Genomic DNA, 23533 nt, shown 5'->3' with positions numbered 1-23533 from the left:
TTATTAAACTACAAAAGAATGTGTTGATGTGACTGTGCAATCATTCAACAATGCCACTTCATGGCAACATGCGCAATATACAGTACAGGCCAAAAGTTTGGACACACCTTCTCATTCAATGCGTTTTCTTTATTTTCATGACTATTTACATTGTAGATTCTCACTGAAGGCATCAAAACTATGAATGAACACATATGGAGTTATGTACTTAACAAAAAAAGGTGAAATAACTGAAAACATGTTTTATATTCTAGTTTCTTCAAAATAGCCACCCTTTGCTCTGATTACTGCTTTGCACACTCTTGGCATTCTCTCCATGAGCTTCAAGAGGTAGTCACCTGAAATGGTTTCCACTTCACAGGTGTGCCTTATCAGGGTTAATTAGTGGAATTTCTTGCTTTATCAATGGGGTTGGGACCATCAGTTGTGTTGTGCAGAAGTCAGGTTAATACACAGCCGACAGCCCTATTGGACAACTGTTAAAATTCATATTATGGCAAGAACCAATCAGCTAACTAAAGAAAAACCAGTGGCCATCATTACTTTAAGAAATGAAGGTCAGTCAGTCCGGAAAATTGCAAAAACTTTAAATGTGTCCCCAAGTGGAGTCGCAAAAACCATCAAGCGCTACAACGAAACTGGCACACATGAGGACCGACCCAGGAAAGGAAGACCAAGAGTCACCTCTGCTTCTGAGGATAAGTTCATCCCAGTCACCAGCCTCAGAAATGGCAAGTTAACAGCAGCTCAGATCAGAGACCAGATGAATGCCACACAGAGTTCTAGCAGCAGACCCATCTCTAGAACAACTGTTAAGAGGAGACTGCGCCAATCAGGCCTTCATGGTCAAACAGCTGCTAGGAAACCACTGCTAAGGAGAGGCAACAAGCAGAAGAGATTTGTTTGGGCCAAGAAACACAAGGAATGGACATTAGACCAGTGGAAATCTGTGCTTTGGTCTGATGAGTCCAAATTTGACATCTTTGGTTCCAACCGCCGTGTCTTTGTGAGACGCAGAAAAGGTGAACGGATGGATTCCACATGCCTGGTTCCCACTGTGAAGCATGGAGGAGGAGGTGTGATGGTGTGGGGGTGTTTTGCTGGTGACACTGTTGGGGATTTATTCAAAATTGAAGGCACACTGAACCAGCATGGCTACCACAGCATCCTGCAGCGACATGCCATCCCATCCGGTTTGCGTTTAGTTGGACGATCATTTATTTTTCAACAGGACAATGACCCCAAACACACCTCCAGGCTGTGTAAGGGCTATCTGACCAAGAAGGAGAGTGATGGAGTGCTGCGGCAGATGACCTGGCCTCCACAGTCACCAGACCTGAACCCAATCGAGATGGTTTGGGGTGAGCTGGACCGCAGAGTGAAGGCAAAGGGACCAACAAGTGCTAAACACCTCTGGGAACTCCTTCAAGACTGTTGGAAAACCATTTCAGGTGACTACCTCTTGAAGCTCATGGAGAGAATGCCAAGAGTGTGCAAAGCAGTAATCAGAGCAAAGGGTGGCTATTTTGAAGAAACTAGAATATAAAACATGTTTTCAGTTATTTCACCTTTTTTGTTAAGTACATAACTCCACATGTGTTCATTCATAGTTTTGATGCCTTCAGTGAGAATCTACAATGTAAATAGTCATGAAAATAAAGAAAACGCATTGAATGAGAAGGTGTGTCCAAACTTTTGGCCTGTACTGTATATATACACACACATATATATATATATATATACATACATACATATATACATATATATATACATATGTGCATACATATATATATATATATATATATATATATATATATATATATATATATATATATACACACACACACACACACATATACACTGAACAAAAATATAAACGCAACACTTTTGTTTTTGCTCCCATTTTTCATGAGCTGAACTCAAAGATCTAAAACATTTTCTATACACACAAAAGACCATTTCCCTCAAATATTGTTCACAAATCTGTCTAAATCTGTGTTAGTGAGCACTTCTCCTTCGCCGAGATAATCCATCCCACTTCACAGGTGTGGCATATCAAGATGCTGATTAGACAGCATGATTATTGCACAGGTGTGCCTTAGGCTGGCCACAATAAAAGGCCACTCTACAATGTTCAGTTTTATCACACAGCACAATGCCACAGATGTCGCAAGTTTTGAAGGAGCGTGCAATTGGCATGCTGACTGCAGGAATGTCCACCAGAGCTGTTGCCTGTGAAGTGAATGTTCATTTCTCTACCATAAGCCGTCTCCAAAGGTGTTTCTTGTGGAGCTACATTAGGGTCAAAAGTTTTGTACTTGAAAAAATAAAATTTGAAACTGAAAATTCATGTGAATTTTGAAAAATACAACAATGTATTCAAAATAAAAGTAAGTGTATGAAACGTTTTTTCAGGTTAACTATAATTTTGATTCACTTTTGTAATTCTTTTGAATAAATAATTTATTTTCACTCTTCACTTCCATATATATATTTTAACATTTGAGGTCTTATTTTTTTCAGTTGCATGTTTTATCTTTTCAGATTCAGATCTTATTTTTTTCACTTTCAAATCTTTTTTCAGTTTCAAATCTTTTTTTCAGTTTCAGACTTTTGACCCTGATGTGGCGTGGGGGGTGTGGCATCAACTGAGAGGGGTGTGGAATCATGAGTGACAGTGCCTTCAGATAAGATAAAACATGCAACTGAAAAAAATAAGACCTCAAATGTTAAAATATATATGGAAGTGAAAAGTGAAAATAAATTATTTATTCAAAAGAATTACCAAAGTGAATCAAAATTATATTTAACCTGAAAAAACGTTTCATACACTTATTTTTATTTTGAATACATTGTTGTATTTTTCAAAATTCAAGATCAACACATGAATTTTCAGTTTAAAATTTTATTTTTTCAAGTACAAAACTTTTGACCCTAATGTAGCTCCATAGATTCAGACAATTTGGCAGTACATCCAACCGGCCTCACAACCGCAGCCCAGGACCTCCACATCCAGCATGTTCACCTCCAAGATCATCTGAGACCAGCCACCCGGACAGCTGCTGCAACAATTGGTTTGCATAACCAAAGAATTTCTGAACAAACTGTCAGAAACCGTTTCAGGGAAGCTCATCTGCATGCTCGTCGTCCTCATCTGGGTCTCGACCTGACTGCAGTTCGTCGTCGTAACCGACTTGAGTGGGCAAATGCTCACATTCGATGGCGTCTGGCACATTGGAGAGGTGTTCTCTTCATGGATGAAACCCGGTTTTCACTGTTCAGGGCAGATGGCAGACAGCGTGTGTGGCGTCGTGTGGGTGAGCGGTTTGCTGATGTCAACATTGTGGATTGAGTGGCTCATGGTGGCAGTGGGGTTACGGTATGGGCAGGAGTATGTTATGGACACCAAACACAGGTGCATTTTATTGATGCCATTTTGAATGCACAGAGATACCGTGACGAGATCCTGAGGCCCATTGTTGTGCCATTCATCCATGACCATCACCTCATGTTGCAGCATGATAATGCACGGCTGTCTTGTTAGTTCTATTAAATTGAAAATCACATTCAAATATAAAGTCAAATATCTACAGAACTCAAACACAAAACTATTTTATGAATGACAGCCACTTACTCAGCAGTAAGATCATTTTGGTGGTGAGTGGGCTTTTAACCAAGACAGGCTGTAGTCAATGTTTTCTACCTGTGTTTTTAACCTGTCATTTTTCTCTCATGTAGGACACTTGAGGAAAGTTACAACGCCTAGGCCAATGTGATATTTACTCCACAGTAAAGAGGTTGTTTCACAAGAAATTAAGATTTTGCAAATTATGACACTGGGTCCTAATTCATAGGTTTTATAATTACTGTTATAAATCTTTTCATTTATTTCATGTGTACTTTTTGTAACCTTTTAATATGGATGTTTTCATGAATGCAAGCTTTGACTTAATTTTGTTAAACTGTTTGTGTAATGGTTATAACTTTTGCTATATAAAATGGATCAGACAAAATTTACTTTAGAGTAAAAGCAATTTTTTTGAAAGCTGTCTTTCATCAGTTTCCTGTGATGATTGGAAATATAGTGGTGATTTAAACCATTAACAAAATATAATAGTTATTAATGGTATCTTGTTTTCATTTATGTCTTAACATTTACCCAAGTTTGCATTTATCTTAGCAGAATGTATAAAAAATGAAAAGCTGATGTTATGTGCTGGTTTTGTTTGAACATTTCTTTAAGACAAATGAAGAAAATTCACTGAGAAACTATTCTCATTTTGTGAAAAACAAGGAAATATCTGCACACTGAATAGTTTTAAGTCCCGCAGGAGGTATTATTTATTTGTGACGTTGTGACATATGAGAAGGTTCTGTTGGTATTGCTCGGTATTGAGGCTTATATAGTGAGGCTAAAAAAACAACAACACATAATTGGCTGACTATCTTTCTGTTTGCCTCACTATAAAAACGTCACAATACCTTTGCCTGAGGAAGACCCTCTCAGAGTTGGCAACATAGTGAACAAGTGATACCTCCTTGGGGGCTTCAAAACTATTGTGTCCAGCTAATTCTTTGTTTTTCACTTTGAGCCCTTTTATCCAGTCACATTCTTCTGTGTTAAAACTAGACTTCTAACAGAGCAGCAAACAAAGGTTATTCTCCAAAATCTTCTCAGGTTCTGCTACTGGGTGTAAGGTGCTTAGTTATCTTCAAGTACAAAGTTAAAATAATCAGGCCCACACAGAAATGGACTGCTTAATTTTTTGTCAGTGGCAATGTTAAACATTAATGCTTTATGTTTTATCTGTAGCATATGACTTGTTTGCCCTTTCAATTGACAGTCAGATTTGATTGTGAAATACAACATTCAGTCAGTAACAAAGACAAAAGGAGTGCAAATGTAAATAGACTTTATTGAAACAAGTTATAGATGAATATCAAAAACTCAACATTAGCCATGACAGCCTGGGCTATGTTCAGGCCTAACAAAATGTGTCCTAAAGGCCAAATTCAAAAGCAGTGACACTGCCAACAGTAAGCAGTTCACTGCGTTTGGAGGTGGTCTTTAAGACAATTAACTAATTTACTTAAAAACATATAATTTCTCCTAGGTGTGAGATGAATGTGTCTGATGTGAGGGTGCTCAATTATGGCACCATTTAAACTATGAACAAATGTAGCCATAACACTGTAAACACATTTCCTGGCCTTATCAATCTTTGCTGGATTGCCACCAGCCTCCCACCTGCACCTTTGGGCCAATGAAGAAAATATTATCTTAATGCCAGGATGCTGGAGGTGAAGCTGGTGCAGGTCCTCCTTCATCATACTGACCAGCTTGACACTGCTGACCTTCCCCATGTCATTGCCGCCACAGTGGATGAAGAGGACATCTGGTGCTGCTCTTCCTCGCAGGGAGTGGGAAAAGAAGGAGAAAAGGCCTCTCCACTGCAGTCCACCCCAGCCAAACCAGCAGACACGGACGCCCGGCATGCTGAGGGTGCTTCCCAAGGTCTCTGCAGCTCTCTGGACATCACGTCGGACATAGCTGTGACCAATGCTCCACACTGTGCATATGAAAGTAAAATGAGTGTAATAAATGCTTTAGGCAATTAAAAACAGAAAGTTAACTATAAAGGGTGTATCACTTCTTTTTGTTGACAATACTATTATGTCACAAATGTAGGATAAAATAAAACAGGGAGCAACACCTCAAAATGTAGATGACAGTCTTTTAAATGCTTTCTTTTTGTCCTTGGAAGACAATGTAATATTAGCTGTCTAAAGTCAAGTAGCCAAAACTGGTACTTACAGTTTCTGCTGTGTGTAGCAGGCGTGGTGGAGACATAACGTTAACAAGTGGCCATGACCTCAACACCGGTGATGTACTGAAAGAAATTAACATCTTGTACCAAGTATAACACTGCCTTTCTTTCACAATTTCTACATTTCTTTATCATGTTCTAGATGATAATCTCGCAATGCGCTGTTGATAACAGTAACGTTAACGTTACAGATACATTTCAGTCCCCTTCGACTTTTATCAGTGTCACGTTACCATAATTAACGTTAGCATTCAATATTTAAAAATGTTGAAGCGTTTTTTAAGATTGTGTAATCTGAATAACAGCTGAATCATTGTTTCAAGATTTGTTGTATAACGTTAGTTTCAGGTAAACTCAATTTACCTCAAGTTTCGTGAGGGAGCTGGCACCAAGCGGGAGCAGCCGACACCACAGGGCTTGCCAAAGTAGCGTAGCTTGTTAGCCTCGTAGCTTCTTAGCCTCGTAGCTTCTTAGCCTGGCTTGTTAGCCTTAGCTAACTTAGCAGCGCCTAGCAAGGTGGGCGTGTTTAGGCAACCAGGCTTCCTTTGGCCCGCCTCTTTGCCCATTTTTGATTGTCGGGGAGTCGGGCGGAGTCAGGCGCTGCCAAGATGGCAACATCCAGAGCGGAGTATTTTGAGCTTCAAATCCATTCTTCAGAAACAGATGGGTGACGTCACGGTGACTACGTCCATTATTTTATACAGTCTATGCCCCAGACCCCCCCAATAAAGCAAAACTGCACATTTCAGAGTGGCCTTTTATTGTGGCCAGCCTAAGGCACACCTGTGCAATATTCATGCTGTCTAATCAGCATCTTGATATGCCACACCTGTGAGGTGGGATGGATTATCTCGACAAAGGAGAAGTGCTTACTAACACAGATTTAGACAGATTTGTGAACAATATTTGTGAGAAATGGTCTTTTGCGTATATAGAAAATGTTTTAGATCTTTGAGTTCAACTCATGAAAAATGGGAGCAAAAACAAGTGTTGCGTTTATATTTTTCTGCAGTGTATATATGTATGCGCACGCACACACACACACACACACACACACACACACACACACACACACACACACACACACACACACACAGTTGGTCCTGTGTTTTGTCCACGTCAGATTAAAGCTGAACAAATAGATCTAAAATGCCTTAATGATGAATTAATGGGCAACACTAAATAAAATTTTGTGTAAACTTATTGCCCCTACCTTGCTCTGGCTCAGGCTTTTTTTAATAAGATAAATGTGTGAAGTCAGCTTTAAAATCTCACAAACTTAACTCAGAGTTAACATACTCTGAGTGATTAAACTGACTCTGGTCAGCTGTTCTGAAACCGAAAACTCTGAGTTTTCCATCTCAGGGTTAGTCAGCTCAGAGTTCAGGGTTTGACTCAGAGTATCAAGGCAGCATTACAGTACAGTCAATCAATCAATCAATCAATTTTATTTATAAAGCCCAATATCACAAATCAAAATTCGCCTCACAGGGCAACACTAATGTCATTCTCTGAACTGACCAGACTATTCTCGTTATTCTGTTATTTGGCTTTATGGACCAAGTCATTGTATCCACACAAATCTCATTGTGTGAGAGTACCAACAGTCAACCCTATAATAGCTTCACAAAATTAATATTGGGGTATTTCGTCAAAAATATTATGTTGGATTTTTTTCCCTGTCCCCCAGCCTTAGCGTGATGTTGCAGTTTGCAACATTACATTACTGCTGCACAGTATGGACAAAGCATGTAGTCACCACTATTGGAGGTGCAAGTGTCATACTGCTTTAATTGACTAACAAGTGATTTTGTCTGTTTTATTTAAAAACTCCAATTATTAATTTTAGTTACTGGAACTATGTGTCTTTTGCAGTGTTTTCTCACCCAATGAGGAGGTAGATGAGGATGACGATCGAGAGGAAGAGGCCTCTGCTGCTGGAGTGTCGGCTGAGGAGCAGAACGAGGTAACAAAGCACACTGAGTAACAGCACCCACAGCATGTGCAGCTCAAAAAACAGGAAGAGGCCATACATCCCGGCCAACACTGACACGACATGTTTCACAGTGGACACACCTCCTGAAGAACACAAGCAAGAAGACATCTCGATTATGATCAGGTCCTACAGCCTCGTTTCCTTAATGAGACTTACATCTGACTAAAACACATCACATCAAAACTGGCTGAATTCGCGTTGATTCTAGACAGGTGCGATAAACATGTAAGACACAGAAAATCTTGTAACTAGTTTGCAAAGTCTTTCTTTTTCATTGTCATTGTTACTATTTGTAACAAGGTAGCAAAATATCTACATACAACCTTGGATAGGTGTGGTGTTGTAATCAAGCAACATTATCTCAGCATGTCAGTACAGACAATATCAAAATATGCTTTAAACTAGCCTATATCAAAAATATGTAAGACGAGCCTTCTTGTGGTGGAAGTAGGAGCCTACTTGTAGATATACATTCAGTGCAGCTCACCCAGTCTGAAACAGAGTCTGCAGATGAGGCAGAGCAGCAGCAGCCTCCAGACCTGCTGCAGGCCCTGCTGGACTGTACTGACACCACAGCTCTCAGCCAGCTGCTGCCACACCGCCAGCCTACTGGACAGGTCCATCCCGCAGCTGGACACACACAGACACACACTGTTACCAAATGTGTTACAGCTCACAACAACCTGTGAAAATGACTGAATGAAACAAAGACAAATGGACAAATTAAATATAAATCCAAAGGCGTTAGACTAATTGGTTAACGTTCGCGAGATTTAAATGGACCGGGCAAAGGAAAAGTGTGTCGGACGGTACCGAGACAAGCTGGATCCTGTTCCAAAGGCTTGGTACCTTGACAAAATCCAGAAAATAGGTGGAGTGGATCCGTATGAGCATGGAGACTGGACTCTGGATTTAAAAGCCCTGCCGCTGTTGACTGAAGCTGAGCTTGTCCTCTATCTCATCAACGGTATAAGTTATTATACCGGCGATGAATTTAGGAATGCCAAATCTTTAAGGGCTCATGGGCAAGCAAACTTTGGGTGGGTGCAGGACCTCCGAATTTTACGCCTTAAAGAGAAGACCGTCGTCATTTCAGAGGTATGTAAACTTTACAAGCCTCACTGTGTCCCACCTCCGTGTGGTGCTGCCTGTTTGCTTGCTCAGGTTTTGACTAACATATCTTGGTGTCTGCTGGACCAATTTATTTCAAACAAAAAATATTCTGAAGCCTGAAATCCACTCTGCATTTATGTGGTAAATATGTATGGGCTTCTCAGTTATTTATTTCAGAATTAGGGCATTTTCACACTATAAATCTCTAACTCTCCATCGTCATACATGGGTGGGCACAACATGGAGTTTATCTTTATTTATTATCATTAAAGTTTTTATTTCTTTAAACATAACATATATAAACAGACAGTATTACTTTTAGTTACAAGACATCCAAAGGCCCGTGATAAATACTTATAGTATTCAGAACAACCAAAATAGACAGTCAACCATTATACTGATATCAATGCAGCCAGTTAGATCATCACAGTGTCACAGCAGTGTTACAAGCAAGAAAGCAGTCCCATGACCTCTTAAAGTTCTCAGTGTCATCACTGATCTTAGCCAACATGTGTTCACATGATACGACCTCTAACATTGATTCCATCCATTTTTTAATATCTGGAGAGGATGTACTTTTCCACAATCTGAGGATCATTCGGGCAGCTGTAACCACCCCTACCTTTATCACTGCAAGGTCGTATTTTGATATATTGGGTAGCTCTGTTTGGTCCCCCAGTAGGCATAATCAGTCTGGCATTTCCAGCATAGGTTATTAACCATTTAACCCATTCTGTGGAGCTTAAAAGGGGTAAAATAAAACCTATGTATTATCCTACACTGAGTAAATTTCCCCCCAGCCTCCTTTATACATTTCCCAGTATTTGATAATATTTTTAGCCAGACCTCATCTCTCAGGTCACACCCAAGGTCCTTCTGCCAGATGGTCCTAAGATTTTTACAAATATCTTTTTGTAATCCACTTAAGATTTTGTAAAACACAGCTGCCCTGTGTGCTATACAAGGCAGTTCCAGAAATTCCATCACTGGACTCTTGCCCTGAATAAATTGGCCCTTAGTTATATAGTCTCTAATCTATAAGTACTTCCAAAAATTATCTTTACTTTCCAAATTATATTTTTGCTTAAGTTCAGAAAATGAAATAAAAACTCCGTCCAAATATAAGTCACCTATCTTGTGTATCCCTTTTATAAGCCATTCATACCAATAGACAGTCCTTTTCCCGATCTTTATGGCAGGGTTATGCCATATAGAGGCATATGATTGTCTTAAGTGCGACACACCACACATCCTGTGTGCTTCTCTCCGACTGCCTTAGAATGAGCCAGTACTGGGTTTGAAAAGCAATCCTGTCCGTTAGTGGTTGAACCATGTGAAAGCACGTCCAAAGGCTTGAAGGGACTTACAAGCTCCTGTTCGATATTAATCCAACTCAGTTCTGGTTCAATTCCCTTCCAGTGCTTAGTCAATCTGGACATTTCAAATGCCAGATTGTATAGCCTAACATTGGGTAGAGCCATCCCTCCTATGTTCCTTGGTGACCACATTTTCTTTATATTGATCCTTGGTTTCTTCTTGTCCCACAAAAAGTCTTTGATAATCCTGTCAAATTGTTTAAACAGCTGTGGTGATATGCTAACAGGCAACATCATGGAAATGTAATTGAATTGTGGGGCAACCACCATTTTTATCACGTTAATTTTTCCCAAAGAGTAAGCTTCAATTTTCCCCATTTGTCCAGATTCATTTTTATCTTTTGAAGGAGAGGTTCCATATTTGACAGCATTACTTCATCTAAATTTGGATTTAATTGAATGCCCAGATATTTCATACCTGAAGGCATCCATTTGAAATTAAATTAAGTGACATAACTGGAGTGGCATGTATTCAATAAAGGCATACACTCTGATTTATGCCAGTTTATCTTATAACCTGACAATTTAGAATATGAGTCAATGCATTCCAATAACACCGGCAGAGAGGAGGCAGGATCTGCTATCACTGCCAAAATATCATCAGCATACATAAACAGCTTGTGCTCCCTCCCCCCTGCATGCACACGCTTAATTCTTACATTAGCTCTAATTGCTGAAGCCAGTGGTTCTAGCACTATGGTGAAAAGCAGTGGGGAGAGGGCGCAGCCCTACCTTGTCCCCTAGAAAGGCAGAAAAAATCTGATATCAGCCCATTTGTGAGAACAACTGCTCTCGGATTGGAATAGAGTATTTTAACCCAATTACAGAAGCCAGGCCCAAAACCAAATTTTGAAAGAGTTACCATGAGAAACCTCCACTCCACCCGGTCAAAAGTCTTCTCAGCATCAAGCGAGAAGGCCGCGACCGGTACTGGGTTAGAGCGATTCATATATGTGAGATGCATAAGTCTTCGTATATTATCAACTGAGGACCTGTTTTTAATAAAACCCACTTAATCACCGCCTATGTCGTCTAGTAATACGTTCTCTAAACGTGACGCAATTGTCTTTGTCAGGATTTTAAGATCCACCCCAAGTAGACTCAGGGGTCTGAAATTAGATGGGTCTGATGTATCTCTGTCCTTTTTAGGGATAAGAGAAATTAATGCATCATTAAATGTATCAGGCAGAGTACCTGTTTCAAATGATTCCAAATACAACTTAACCCTATGGACCCTAGGCATTTTTGGGGTATTTTTACTGCCTTTACTTTTAAGCTCATATCACAGTCATTATAAAGGCTACATACACATGCTATATCTTGTTTTTTTCAGGACAATCTGGGCTAACCAGATTTGCCATCATTTCATGTCCTTCTATGTGCCTGTATTTTATATTAATTTTTATATCAATGAAAAAACAAATCTGTGTGACTAAATTCTTACATTTTTACATGTATCTCAGCATAGCAAGTTGGAAAATGACATATTCTGCCATATCTGAAGAGGGGAGACTCTCTGGAATCTGGCAATATAAGAACCATGATGCTGGTACATTCTGTCACTTCACAGTTGTCCAAAACATGTGGTTTGTGCCAGGCGGACATGATTGCCAGTATTTTTTCATTATTGCAACATATTCCATTGACTCATTCACAAGTCAAACATGTGTTTTATCTGAAAGAAACATGCAGTATTTACATCTAAGATCAATATGGAGATATTTGCATCTTGAAAGCGCATATATACACACACATATGTACATATATATATATATATATATATATATATATATATATATATATATATATATATATATATATATATACACACACACACACACACACACATATATATATACACATATATACATATATATATCTGCTGACGCTTTTAGGTGACTACAACAACATGTCAGCTGGCACATATTTTTATACAGTCTATGGAACAGACACAGTTCTGGCAGTGACTCAAATAATAGTCAAAGTAATAAAAACAGGTCAAGAATAACCCGATGACATCACACACGCCGTGAAAGATGACCGGGGATAATTGGTGAGTACCAGCGTGTAGCGTGTACCAGGCATAATGCAAGTCCTGAGTCAAGGAGGGTGTGTCTGCAGACCTGGAGACTGCAGATTCAGACCTGCAGATCTGGACCCGCAGTTCTAGACCCCTTGTATTTCGCAACAGCACCCTCTATTTCATTGGAAGCCAATATACTATTGCAACTATTGAATATGGACGACGACGATCCGAGTGTGAGTATTGAATGTGAATCACATTATTTGTTTAATGCCATCAAACTATTTTGTTGACCTTAATTAGACAGCGAAATTGATGTTTTACAGTGATACGTTTAAAATGATATGACTGTCTTTACCACGATAGTCTGAAAGGCACGTCAAATATGGGTTAAAGTAGTAGGTAACAGTTTAGCTTGTTATTGTTATTATTATTATGTTGTCTGTTTACCTTTACAGTGAAGTGGAGGAGTTTTGTCGGAGGATTGAAAGGCAGATGAGGAAGGAAGGGGCACTATTCAAATGGTAGGTAATGTTGTTAATATGTCGATATAATAATGTATTTGCTATGCTCCAGAATCTTCAGTATTTCAGTGTAGACTGTGATAGGTATTTTTTTTTAAGTGTTTCTGTTTTCAATTTTGTGATATGTTTGATTTCTTTTTTTTCTCTGCAGATCTCCCTGATGTGTGATGTAACCACTGCACACAATAAAACATTTCAAACCATTTCTGTATTTCACAGCCTTTGTTTCAAATTCCCACAACAAAAGTGAGGACTGGAAACCCAAGACCAGACATTTCCTATTATATGTTGTAGCGGGTTTGACCAATGCAGTGCAAGTTTCTGGCGTGCCAGTCAGAGCAGTCTGATGAATATTAAGAAATAAAGAACTAAAATAGTTGGCTCAAACCATACAAAACAACCAGCAAACAATAATAATGCAGAACAGCACCCAGGCATAAATCAACAATTAAATCTTGGTATTTTAATTCGGGTGTAATAAAATTTTAAAATTGTAAATTGTAATAAAGCATTAAAAGTGTAACTTCTTTCAAACAGTGGTGTTTGGATGAGACGCTGATTTAGTTGCAGTTATACAGCCATCCAGTAGGGGACACTGTCGCGAAAAACAAGGGGTCTAGAACTGCGGGTCCAGAACTGCGGGTCTGAATCTGCAGTGACATACTATTGGCCTGAGTCTGAAATATGTCTGTCAGCAAGTCCTACTCCACCTATTTAGACTCCACCCTAGACAACGGCAGCATTTCTCCGACCACGTAGCGAGCCACAAGCTCCGTGGCTTCTTTCAGACTGATAGGTTTAACGTTATCTCCGTTATTAGAACCAAATGACAGCCGTTGCTGTTTTGGAGCTGAAGGACCAGCGTTCTAAAAGTAACGGAAATAACTGATGTCTTGTTTGAAAATGTACTTAAGTATTTGATTACTCAAACAGCAAACTAACGCGTTAGGTTACTCGTTACTGCAAAAAGTAATCAAAGTACTCTAACACGTTACTTTGTAACGCGTTATACCCAATGGTATCATGAGTCTTTTTGCTTGATTCAATGTTTCCCCTACATTTTATTAGGGGGGCACTGACCTGACATAGTTATTATTATGGACAGACAGTGTGTGGGACGTGGCGACTTTAACTTTTAAACTTTTACACAGCACGTCTTTCTGTTCAACGCCGCCGTACCTGAATCCAAAGTATCGCCATGTAACAGACGTTTTTTTCGCCACCAACTCAGCCTGTTCATGCTCGTGCTCATGCTCTTCTTCAGCATCTGTGTTGGTCACTGCTGCATGCCGGCTGCACACACCAGGATAGCTTGTGGGCGTGATGTCAACAAACTCCACACACTACAGGAGAGGCAGTCACGTTCACAGGCACACACGTTAACATTTATTTACATTAAATCGCAAATCGCAGCCTTTTATGCGGTTATGTAATCGCACAGCCTGACATCGCGATTGCGATTAGATTAATCATGCAGCACTAATATATACATATATATATACATATACATACATGCATATATACATATACACACACACACACATATATATATATATATACACTGAACAAAAATATAAACGCAACACTTTTGCTCCCATTTTTCATGAGCTGAACTCAAAGATTTAAAACATTTTCTATACACACAAAAGACCATTTCCCTCAAATATTGTTCACAAATCTGTCTAAATGTGTGTTAGTGAGCACTTCTCCTTTGCTGAGATAATCCATCCCACCTCACAGGTGTGGCATATCAAGATGCTGATTAGACAGCATGAATATTGCACAGGTGTGCCTTAGGCTGGCCACAATAAAAGGCCATATATATATATATATATATATATATATAAATATATATATGTGTGTGTGTGTGTGTGTGTGTGTGTGTGTGTGTGTGTATACACACACACTAGTTTGAAGAAACTAGAATATAAAACATGTTTTCAGTTATTTCACCTTTTTTTGTTAAGTACATAACTCCACATGTGTTCATTCATAGTTTTGATGCCTTCAGTGAGAATCTACAATGTAAATAGTCATGAAAATAAAGAAAACGCATTGAGTGAGAAGGTGTGTCCAAACTTTTGGAAAAACCAGTGGCCATCATTACTTTAAGAAATGAAGGTCAGTCAGTCCGGAAAATTGCAAAAACTTTAAATGTGTCCCCAAGTGGAGTCGCAAAAACCATCAAGCGCTACAACGAAACTGGCACACATGAGGACCGACCCAGGAAAGGAAGACCAAGAGTCACCTCTGCTTCTGAGGATAAGTTCATCCGAGTCACCAGCCTCAGAAATGGCAAGTTAACAGCAGCTCAGATCAGAGACCAGATGAATGCCACACAGAGTTCTAGCAGCAGACCCATCTCTAGAACAACTGTTAAGAGGAGACTGCGCCAATCAGGCCTTCATGGTCAAATAGCTGCTAGGAAACCACTGCTAAGGAGAGGCAACAAGCAGAAGAGATTTGTTTGGGCCAAGAAACACAAGGAATGGACATTAGACCAGTGGAAATCTGTGCTTTGGTCTGATGAGTCCAAATTTGACATCTTTGGTTCCAACCGCCGTGTCTTTGTGAGACGCAGAAAAGGTGAACGGATGGATTCCACATGCCTGGTTCCCACTGTGAAGCATGGAGGAGGAGGTGTGATGGTGTGGGGGTGTTTTGCTGGTGACACTGTTGGGGATTTATTCAAAATTGAAGGCACACTGAACCAGCATGGCTATCACAGCATCCTGCAGCGACATGCCATCCCATCCGGTTTGCGTTTAGTTGGACGATCATTTATTTTTCAACAGGACAATGACCCCAGACACACCTCCAGGCTGTGTAAGGGCTATTTGACCAAGAAGGAGAGTGATGGAGTGCTGCGGCAGATGACCTGGCCTCCACAGTCACCGGACCTGAACCCAATCGAGATGGTTTGGGGTGAGCTGGACCGCAGAGTGAAGGCAAAGGGGCCAACAAGTGCTAAACACCTCTGGGAACTCCTTCAAGACTGTTGGAAAACCATTTCAAGTGACTACCTCTTGAAGCTCATGGAGAGAATGCCAAGAGTGTGCAAAGCAGTAATCAGAGCAAAGGGTGGCTGTTTTGAAGAAACTAGAATATAAAACATGTTTTCAGTTATTTCACCTTTTTTTGTTAAGTACATAACTCCACGTGTTCATTCATAGTTTTGATGCCTTCAGTGAGAATCTACAATGTAAATAGTCATGAAAATAAAGAAAACGCATTGAATGAGAAGGTGTGTCCAAACTTTTGGCCTGTACTGTATATATAAATAATGGCTATCAGCCACAGCTGCAGACGAGCACATTGTGAGACATTGTAGCGGCAGCCACTGGAGCAGTCAATGGCAAACTGAGAAGGTATGGTGACAATCGTGTCATATTAAGTGTTAAATCACTATACATTTTCACAGCCATCACTGATGGCTTTGTTTTTGTTCAGTAACGTCGGTCTCACAGTCTCAACACTCAAACAGAATATACATTTGTAGAGTTCTCTCTCCTGATATATCAACTGGGAAGTGGGACGAGATGCCAGAAATGTAGAAAACATGTATTAAGTAGGGATGGGTCACGATTTTCGAATTTCGAATAGTCATTTTATTTTTGAAAAATCAATTTTTTAATGCGACTATTACTATTCGCCGTCTTATCCCCCCCCCCCCCCCCCCCTTTATTTGACATGCAATTCAGCTCCTAACCGCACGAGGGCAGTATAGGATTGCTACAGCGGTGTGAGATGGGCTACCAGCTAGTTTGATGCTCTTCTACAAACAGGAGAAACATGCAGAAACTACTACAGTCATCAAAAAGTTCCGTGTGGAACAACTTCGACAAAATAAACGAAAATGAGGTGCAGTGCAAACTCTGTGAGGCAAAGCTTGCATATCACAAGTCTACAACAAGTATGCACAGTAATTTGAGAGCGAGGCACACAGGAGGCAGCGAGGGACCGTAACACCAGGGCCACACCGCCCACGGAAGCGCTGCGAATAGCCTCAAAGCGCCGAGAAGCGAGGCCAGTTTCCTTTCGGCGCCCATGTTAACCGATTGTGTCATCCACACCAGCGGCGCCGCACCGCGCAGCTCCGTGGCTGGCTCACGCCCTGCAGTGATTGTTTCGCTGTCTGGTCAGTTTTCTGCGCGAGCGGCGAGCCAAAAGCGAGCGTCGAAAAATTGTCGAATAGTTGCCATGATTTTTGAATAGTGTTTTTGCTTGTGCTGCCCATCCCTAGTATTAAGTCGATTTAAATAACCCATTCACATTTTTAACAAACCTAATCTGAAGCTTAAAGCTGCTAATTGCTAACTAATTTATTTAAACGTGTTTTCTTCTTCTTCTTTTGTCATGTTTAACTTAAGTGTTTCAAAGGCATCTGCATATTGTAAACACAATACAAATTAAAATTGTAATTTCTAATAATGACAAGCAATATTTATGTAATATTTATGTTTATAACATGGATTCTTGTTTAGGGTGACCCTGACAATGTCTGTGTCAATTTTCTTGAGACTTTGCTGTACAGTTTTTGAGAAAATTAAAAGGAAAGTCTGCTCAAACTTCCTCATATTATAATTTTTTTTAAATCCTTCATGGGTTATATGAAACTTTAAATCAATTCTTGTTTTAGGCTAGCCCCAGTATGTCCATGTCAATTTTCCTGTAGTTTTCCTGTAAAATAATAATAAGAAACTTAAAAGGAAGATAAGCTCAAATTACCTTTTAAAGGATAACTTTGGTATTTTTCAACCTGGGCTCTATTTCCCCATGTGTATGTGTGCGTATGATTCATGGGTACCACTCGTTCTAGACCAACATCTAGTGTATGTAACGTGCTGTCTATAGATAAGTATATCATAAAACCCCACTTCAAAAAATCTGAACTATCCGTCTACGTAACGTTAACGAACTTTAACCGACATTAAATTAACGAGATGCATACACACATTTCGCTTGCTAACGTTTAACTTATCGGTGGTTGAGTCTTCAGTCTTCAGTTCTGCAAAACAAATCGGCGCAATCCAATGAAAGGTGCTGGGGCCTGTCTTTCCATATTCAACTGTGGTTTGCACACAAGTGCAGCAAACTCTGGCTAACGTCACATCAGTATTTCTTAGTTTACTCAGAACTTGTCCTGAGCTGTGGAACAGGGGTAAATGTGGCAAATCCACACCCGGATAACTGTGAAATAAACAATGTACCTCGAATTCGTCTCTTCTTCTTTACTTTTTGTTCTCCCCGCTGCTTTTTCCTAGGATAGCGATAGCATGGCCTGTCCCACTCTCCCTGCAATTGGCTACAACTTGTTGCCTTCGTGGTAAGATTAGCTTTAAAAAAAAAAAAAAAAAAAAAAGAGAGAGAGAGAGAGAGAGAGATCAGATAAGCGGCCTTCCTTCTTCTTCTTCTTCTTCTTCTTCCTGTTTTCCATTTTAATGGCAGACTAGGCGCGTTTGACGCATTGCTGCCTCACTCTGTTTACACTGGTCACTACACCCTAGTCGGCTTCTGCTGACCTAAATATAGGATAGATAGGATATAGGATTTAAGTAAGGATAAAAATCAATAATTTTCCTGACATTTTGGCTTTTGTTGTAGTTCTCCCCAAACAGAGTCCATAAGGAGTATGTCTCCACTCCCAGCTTAGCCACTTCGACACACAAGATCTTCATTTTTTCTGTGCACAGTTGGCATCAGAGCATCACACTGCATGGTGTCCACCACTCCACATGCCAGACATTTCCCATCCTGGTGTTTCCCCACCAACAGTAGCCCACTCTGCAGTCTACAGGGGCCCTTAATCTAGTCAGCTTGATTTCATCTTCTCAGTTCACTTTACTGTGTCCGTTTACCCGTGGCTGAATGAAAAAAAGATGCCTGCACTTCTGCACTCACTCCTGCCAATATAAACCCTGACATCTATACTGACATTGTAGTGCAACCTCGGCCATCCTATCTGCTGCCACATTCCCCTCTATCCCTATGTGGGCCGGGACCCATAATTACCCCACCCTACATCCCTGACTCTCCAGCCTGTAGATCTGAGTCTGGATTTCCCCCATAAGGTCTGGTCTGGCTCTTGACTTCCCCCTCTGAGTCCTACCAGGGCAGCAGCTGAGTCTGAACACAAAACTGCCTCGACTGGCCCCACTTCTTCCAACTACCAAAGCACTCATAAAAAAGCGATAAGCCCAGCTGTAAAGACTGCAACACCATCATGTCACCACCACCATGTCATCTGCTCTGACTGAACTCAAACTGGGGTACGCTCAGTCCAAATCCTGCCCTGCCACTCTCAGGATCTTTTGACCTATCTGTATAAATCAGTTGTCAGAGTAAGCCAGTCAGGCCTGCTATTTTTCTTGTTCTTGTTTATGTTCTTCTTGTTCTTCCTTACTGGTGGGTGAGTGGTTGGTTGAAAACCAGCTAAGTGTTGATAAACAGCAGGAACTATCTGATTTCCATTCTGTCTTTCCAATGAGACCCTTTGGTGAAATATCATGTTTTGTATTGCTCAGTGTATTTATATGATTATGTGATCTGATGATTCAGATTGCTACCTCTGAACTACACTTGTGTTCAAAGGAAAAGTCAAATTAAAGTAAAACTTATTCTTTTTTTTCTTGGTTAAAATAGTCAGTAGCAATGCTTATTCTACATAAACCATAGAAATTATGAATATACTATATATATATATATATATATATATATATATATATATATATATATATATATATATATATATATATATATACATATATACAGTGGTGTGTGTGTGTGTGTGTGCCTTATAACTGGTAACTAGTGTGCACCAGGGCCCATCACAATAGTGTGCACGAAGGCCACTTTGCAAAGAGAACACACTGGATTTATCCCCATATATGAATATAAGGGCTTTTGGATTAGTATGCAATATTTTGACTCATTCTATGAATGTGTCGCCAAATCCAAATGTCCTCAGTGTCACAATTGAATAGGGCCCCCCTGTCATGTTAAACACCTTATGGGCATCTAAAGACAATATAGCAGCTCTGTCATCTTTGCCTTTAACAATATGCAAAGTATTGAGAAATTTGCAAACATTACAGAAGGAGTACCTGCACAGCATGAAGTTTAGCAGGGGCTTATAGGTGCCAGGATCTGTTTTGTCTTTAGCTTTTAATAGGATGGGAGGCTCTTGTTTTTAAAGGGATCTTGAATCATTCTCAGTAAAGTAGGTGTAAGGCCAGAGGGCTTTATAGATCTCTGGCTTGAACCCACCTGGTCCAGCTGCCTTTCCAGTGAGAAATACTTTATTGAAGGGATCCTGAATCATTCTCAGTAAAGTAGGTGTAAGGTCATCTCAGAGGGCTTTATAGATCTCTGGCCTGAACCCACCTGGTCCAGCTGCCTTTCCAGTGAGAAATATTTTATTGGCTTTCTGTAACTCTCATTAGGTAAAACTGCAGCTAAAGTAGCTACATGACTCCCCCTCTAGCTAAATGACCTGCCCACATTACTTACATGTCAGTCCACAATTAGCCCTTCGCTCCTTGGCCTGGAAGCGGAAGTCCCAACAAAATTAATAGTTCAGCTAGCTATGCTATCAATCAGCTATCTATGAAGTATTAAAAGAAAGGTGGTTAAGGTTAGGATAAGTGCAATGGGAAGGCTACATCTCGTTATTTATGCTAATACTTAGTTAGCAATTAGCTAGTCATGAAGTTTTATATTAAAAGAGAGGTGATTAAGGTTATGGTAAGGGTAAAGGGATGGCAACATCTTGTTACTTATGCTAATGCTAAACTCATGATTAGCTATGAATTATTACATTAACAGAGAGGTCATTAAGCTTATGATAAGGCTAGTGGGAAGAGTTACATTGTGTTACTTATAAAGTGAATCACGTCTTCATGAATTTTAAAGTAGATTATTGCTACAATTGGTCTCGTTTATTCACTACAGTGTAGCATTGTAGGGTTCAGATAACCGTCTGGCTGGGGGAGTTGTCTTGTACTAGTGGTGGGCGTGGTTTGTAAGGGCATATCATATCATATCAAACGGAATGTGTCTACAGCTATACATGTCTCACTCAGACAGCAAAAAGTCAAAGTCCAAATTTTCTGTAAAAGTTGCATTCAATTGCTTGAAATGAATTAAAAAAATCATCAAATTCTTCTTGCGTAGCTGTGAATTTGGAGGTGTATATAACAGAACAGAGCTCCCTAAATCGATTGTTGATATCCTTTAAGTCCGTAAGAATCCAGCCAGATTTAGATTTTTTTGTTGTTGTTTTTTTAATAAATGGCTCTTTTTGCTTGTTATCCTTTTAACTGCATTGACAGCACTTTCTGTGGTTTGTCACCAAACTCGAAGTGTCCCTGTTTAAGTTAAAGTATTATGTTAGTAGTATATTGCCAATTTGTTCCTCTAAAAATGGTATTATAATCTGTCTGGATCAAGGAATTTTTGTAAGCCTGTTCAGCTGCTAGTAATTCTTTCTCAGGCACTTCTAATCTACCTCACTTGGCACATGACTCTTTCTAGCTAGAGTTTTAATGTATTGTCTTGGGCTGGGTTTCGCCCAGGCTTTCTTGTCTTAAAAGATGTGTATAAGGTACTCCTACTACTGTACCACCCTGGACCAAGGCACTGCCCTCAGAGGTGGGCTCTGTGCCACCAGCTCACTCTACACTACAGTAAGACAGGTCAAATACAGAGGCTGCACAGTATTTCTCTACAGGAATCAACAAAATCTAAAGACATAACATACAGTACATTAATACCACTATCATATACTGCTTTCACATAAAGGTTTGTGTGTGTGTGTGTGTGTGTGTGTGGTTGTGTGTGTGTGTGTGCGCGCTCGTGTTTGCATCTGTGTGTGTAAAAGGAGGAGGCGGTATCAGCTCTACCCTCTGTTATGTGGTTTTAGGTGATGATATGAGCAACATACTCTGTCCATCAGTCTCAACAACAACAACAAAAAAAAAGTTTCCAGCTGTAGTATTCTGAAATAAACCAAGATATATATAAGGGAATATGAAAAACCTGATTTTTCTGTGCTCATGTAAACACCATATCCTGGGTATGATCAAAAATGGGATAAGCCTCATAAATGGGTTATTTGTGTCCTCATGTCATGTCATCGCACTTACTGTCATATATGGAGACAAGGCTGGATTGAAGTTAAGATAGATAAGATAAGATAAGATAAGATAAGAACATTATTCATCTTTAACAAAATGTTTATGTCAAAGATGCTTAATATACACAGTAAAATAATACAAAACTATAAATACACATGTAGAACAAAGCCTCCACCTGTGTGTAAAGCATGAATAAAATTGAAAATGTGTACAGAAAGGTGTATGTGGTTATCATATGACAATATTACTATGAAAACTGCACAAACATTGCATCAGTGTTACAAATGTTTCAGTACTGGACAGAGATTAGATATCGGGAGGAACTACTTCACATTCATTATTCAGGGGAGAGTGGGGTAAGATGAGCGAGTGGGTAAGCTGACCCACCCCCTGTTTCTAGAGCAACTGTGCACATTTGTTCTCACATGACTATAAATTCAGGAAGCTCCCAAGATTTCTGTCTGTCTGTGATGGGAAAAAGCACATGGGATTATTATAAGTACATGTTTACATATTAAAAACTGTTTGTGCTTGTCACAGTTATTTTTCAGCATGTCAGGTATAATTACTGTTTTTCAGGTCTACAAAAATGTGTATTTTACATGTGGTTTGCCAACATATAAAACCATGGGAATCATTTATCTGAAAATTAGTCTGAGTTGCTAATCTAGATATTTTTTCCAAAATGGTGGGTACGGGGCAAATTGAGTCAAATGCTGTGGGGTAAACTGAGCTAGTGCTCCAACTACCCAACCAAAAGCCACTAAAGTGAAATGAAAGCTCTAAAGTATACAATGGTATTTCAATATTTTGTCACACAACTGGTGGTTTATCACATTTTAAATATTGTAGAAAAGTTATCATACCAAGAACCTACCAGAAAGGAACCATCTGGAGAGGGCAGCCACTTATGCCAAAAGTGTTGGCGAATGTTGGTAAATACAGTAGTATGAAATATATTCTTTAGGGTCAAGATTTGTTCAAGAATTTTATGGCAGGCCACCATCTCTTCTTATTATTTTTTCTGCCAAACACTCATTTGTTTATTATATGTGATTAATGCCACATTTTTTCATTAAGAATTTTGTTGTCCTTTTCATTTGGATGACTACCCTCATTTAACAGAAATGTTTTAAATGGTTTCACCAAAGGCAAACATTAAAAAATGTGGAATATTAAAGTACTTGGATGGTTTCAAATAAGACTATATGAAAAAGGAAAATGTATTATTGAATCAGTTTTTTTAAAAGAGGCATCCTTAAAAAGTCACATGGCTCAACTTACCCACTGACTCGGATCAATTTAACCCTAACCTGGGGCAAGCTGAGCCACAGGAATACTTTTTTTAAAGATATTTTCCTGGGCATTTTAGCCTTTAATTGACAGGACAGGTGAGTGTGAAAGGGAGAGAGAGAGAGAGGGAGTGACATGCAGCGAAGGGCCATGGGCTGGACTCAAACCCGGGCCGCTGCGGCAACAGCCTTGTACAGGGGGTGCCTGCTCTGTCCACTAAGCCACCGACGCCCCAATGTTTTTTTT

The 23533-nt window shown here is 39.7% G+C and overlaps 1 protein-coding gene across 3 annotated transcripts in view; it reads right to left on the bottom strand.

Moving 5' to 3' along the window:
* LOC117258359 (protein-serine O-palmitoleoyltransferase porcupine-like) overlaps positions 1-18226 on the bottom strand; it is a 67718-nt gene extending 49492 nt beyond the window's left edge. For 2 of the 3 annotated variants that reach the window (XM_078170362.1, XM_078170363.1), the window contains exons 1-3: positions 18071-18226; positions 8312-8454; positions 7715-7907 (exon numbers count right to left, since the gene is read on the bottom strand). In XM_078170362.1, coding sequence (XP_078026488.1) covers positions 7715-7907; positions 8312-8447 — 329 coding nt within the window. In that variant the 5' untranslated portion in view covers positions 8448-8454; positions 18071-18226. Of the gene's footprint in view, positions 1-7714; positions 7908-8311; positions 8455-18070 lie in introns of those variants that run through there. The other variant, XM_078170364.1, reaches the window with a different exon arrangement.
* Between the last annotated feature and the right edge of the window lie 5307 nt (positions 18227-23533).

The sequence above is a fragment of the Epinephelus lanceolatus genome, chromosome 8 (assembly GCF_041903045.1).
Source record: "Epinephelus lanceolatus isolate andai-2023 chromosome 8, ASM4190304v1, whole genome shotgun sequence".
NCBI lineage: Eukaryota > Metazoa > Chordata > Actinopteri > Perciformes > Serranidae > Epinephelus > Epinephelus lanceolatus.
This window is presented reverse-complemented; position numbering and strand designations above follow the sequence as displayed.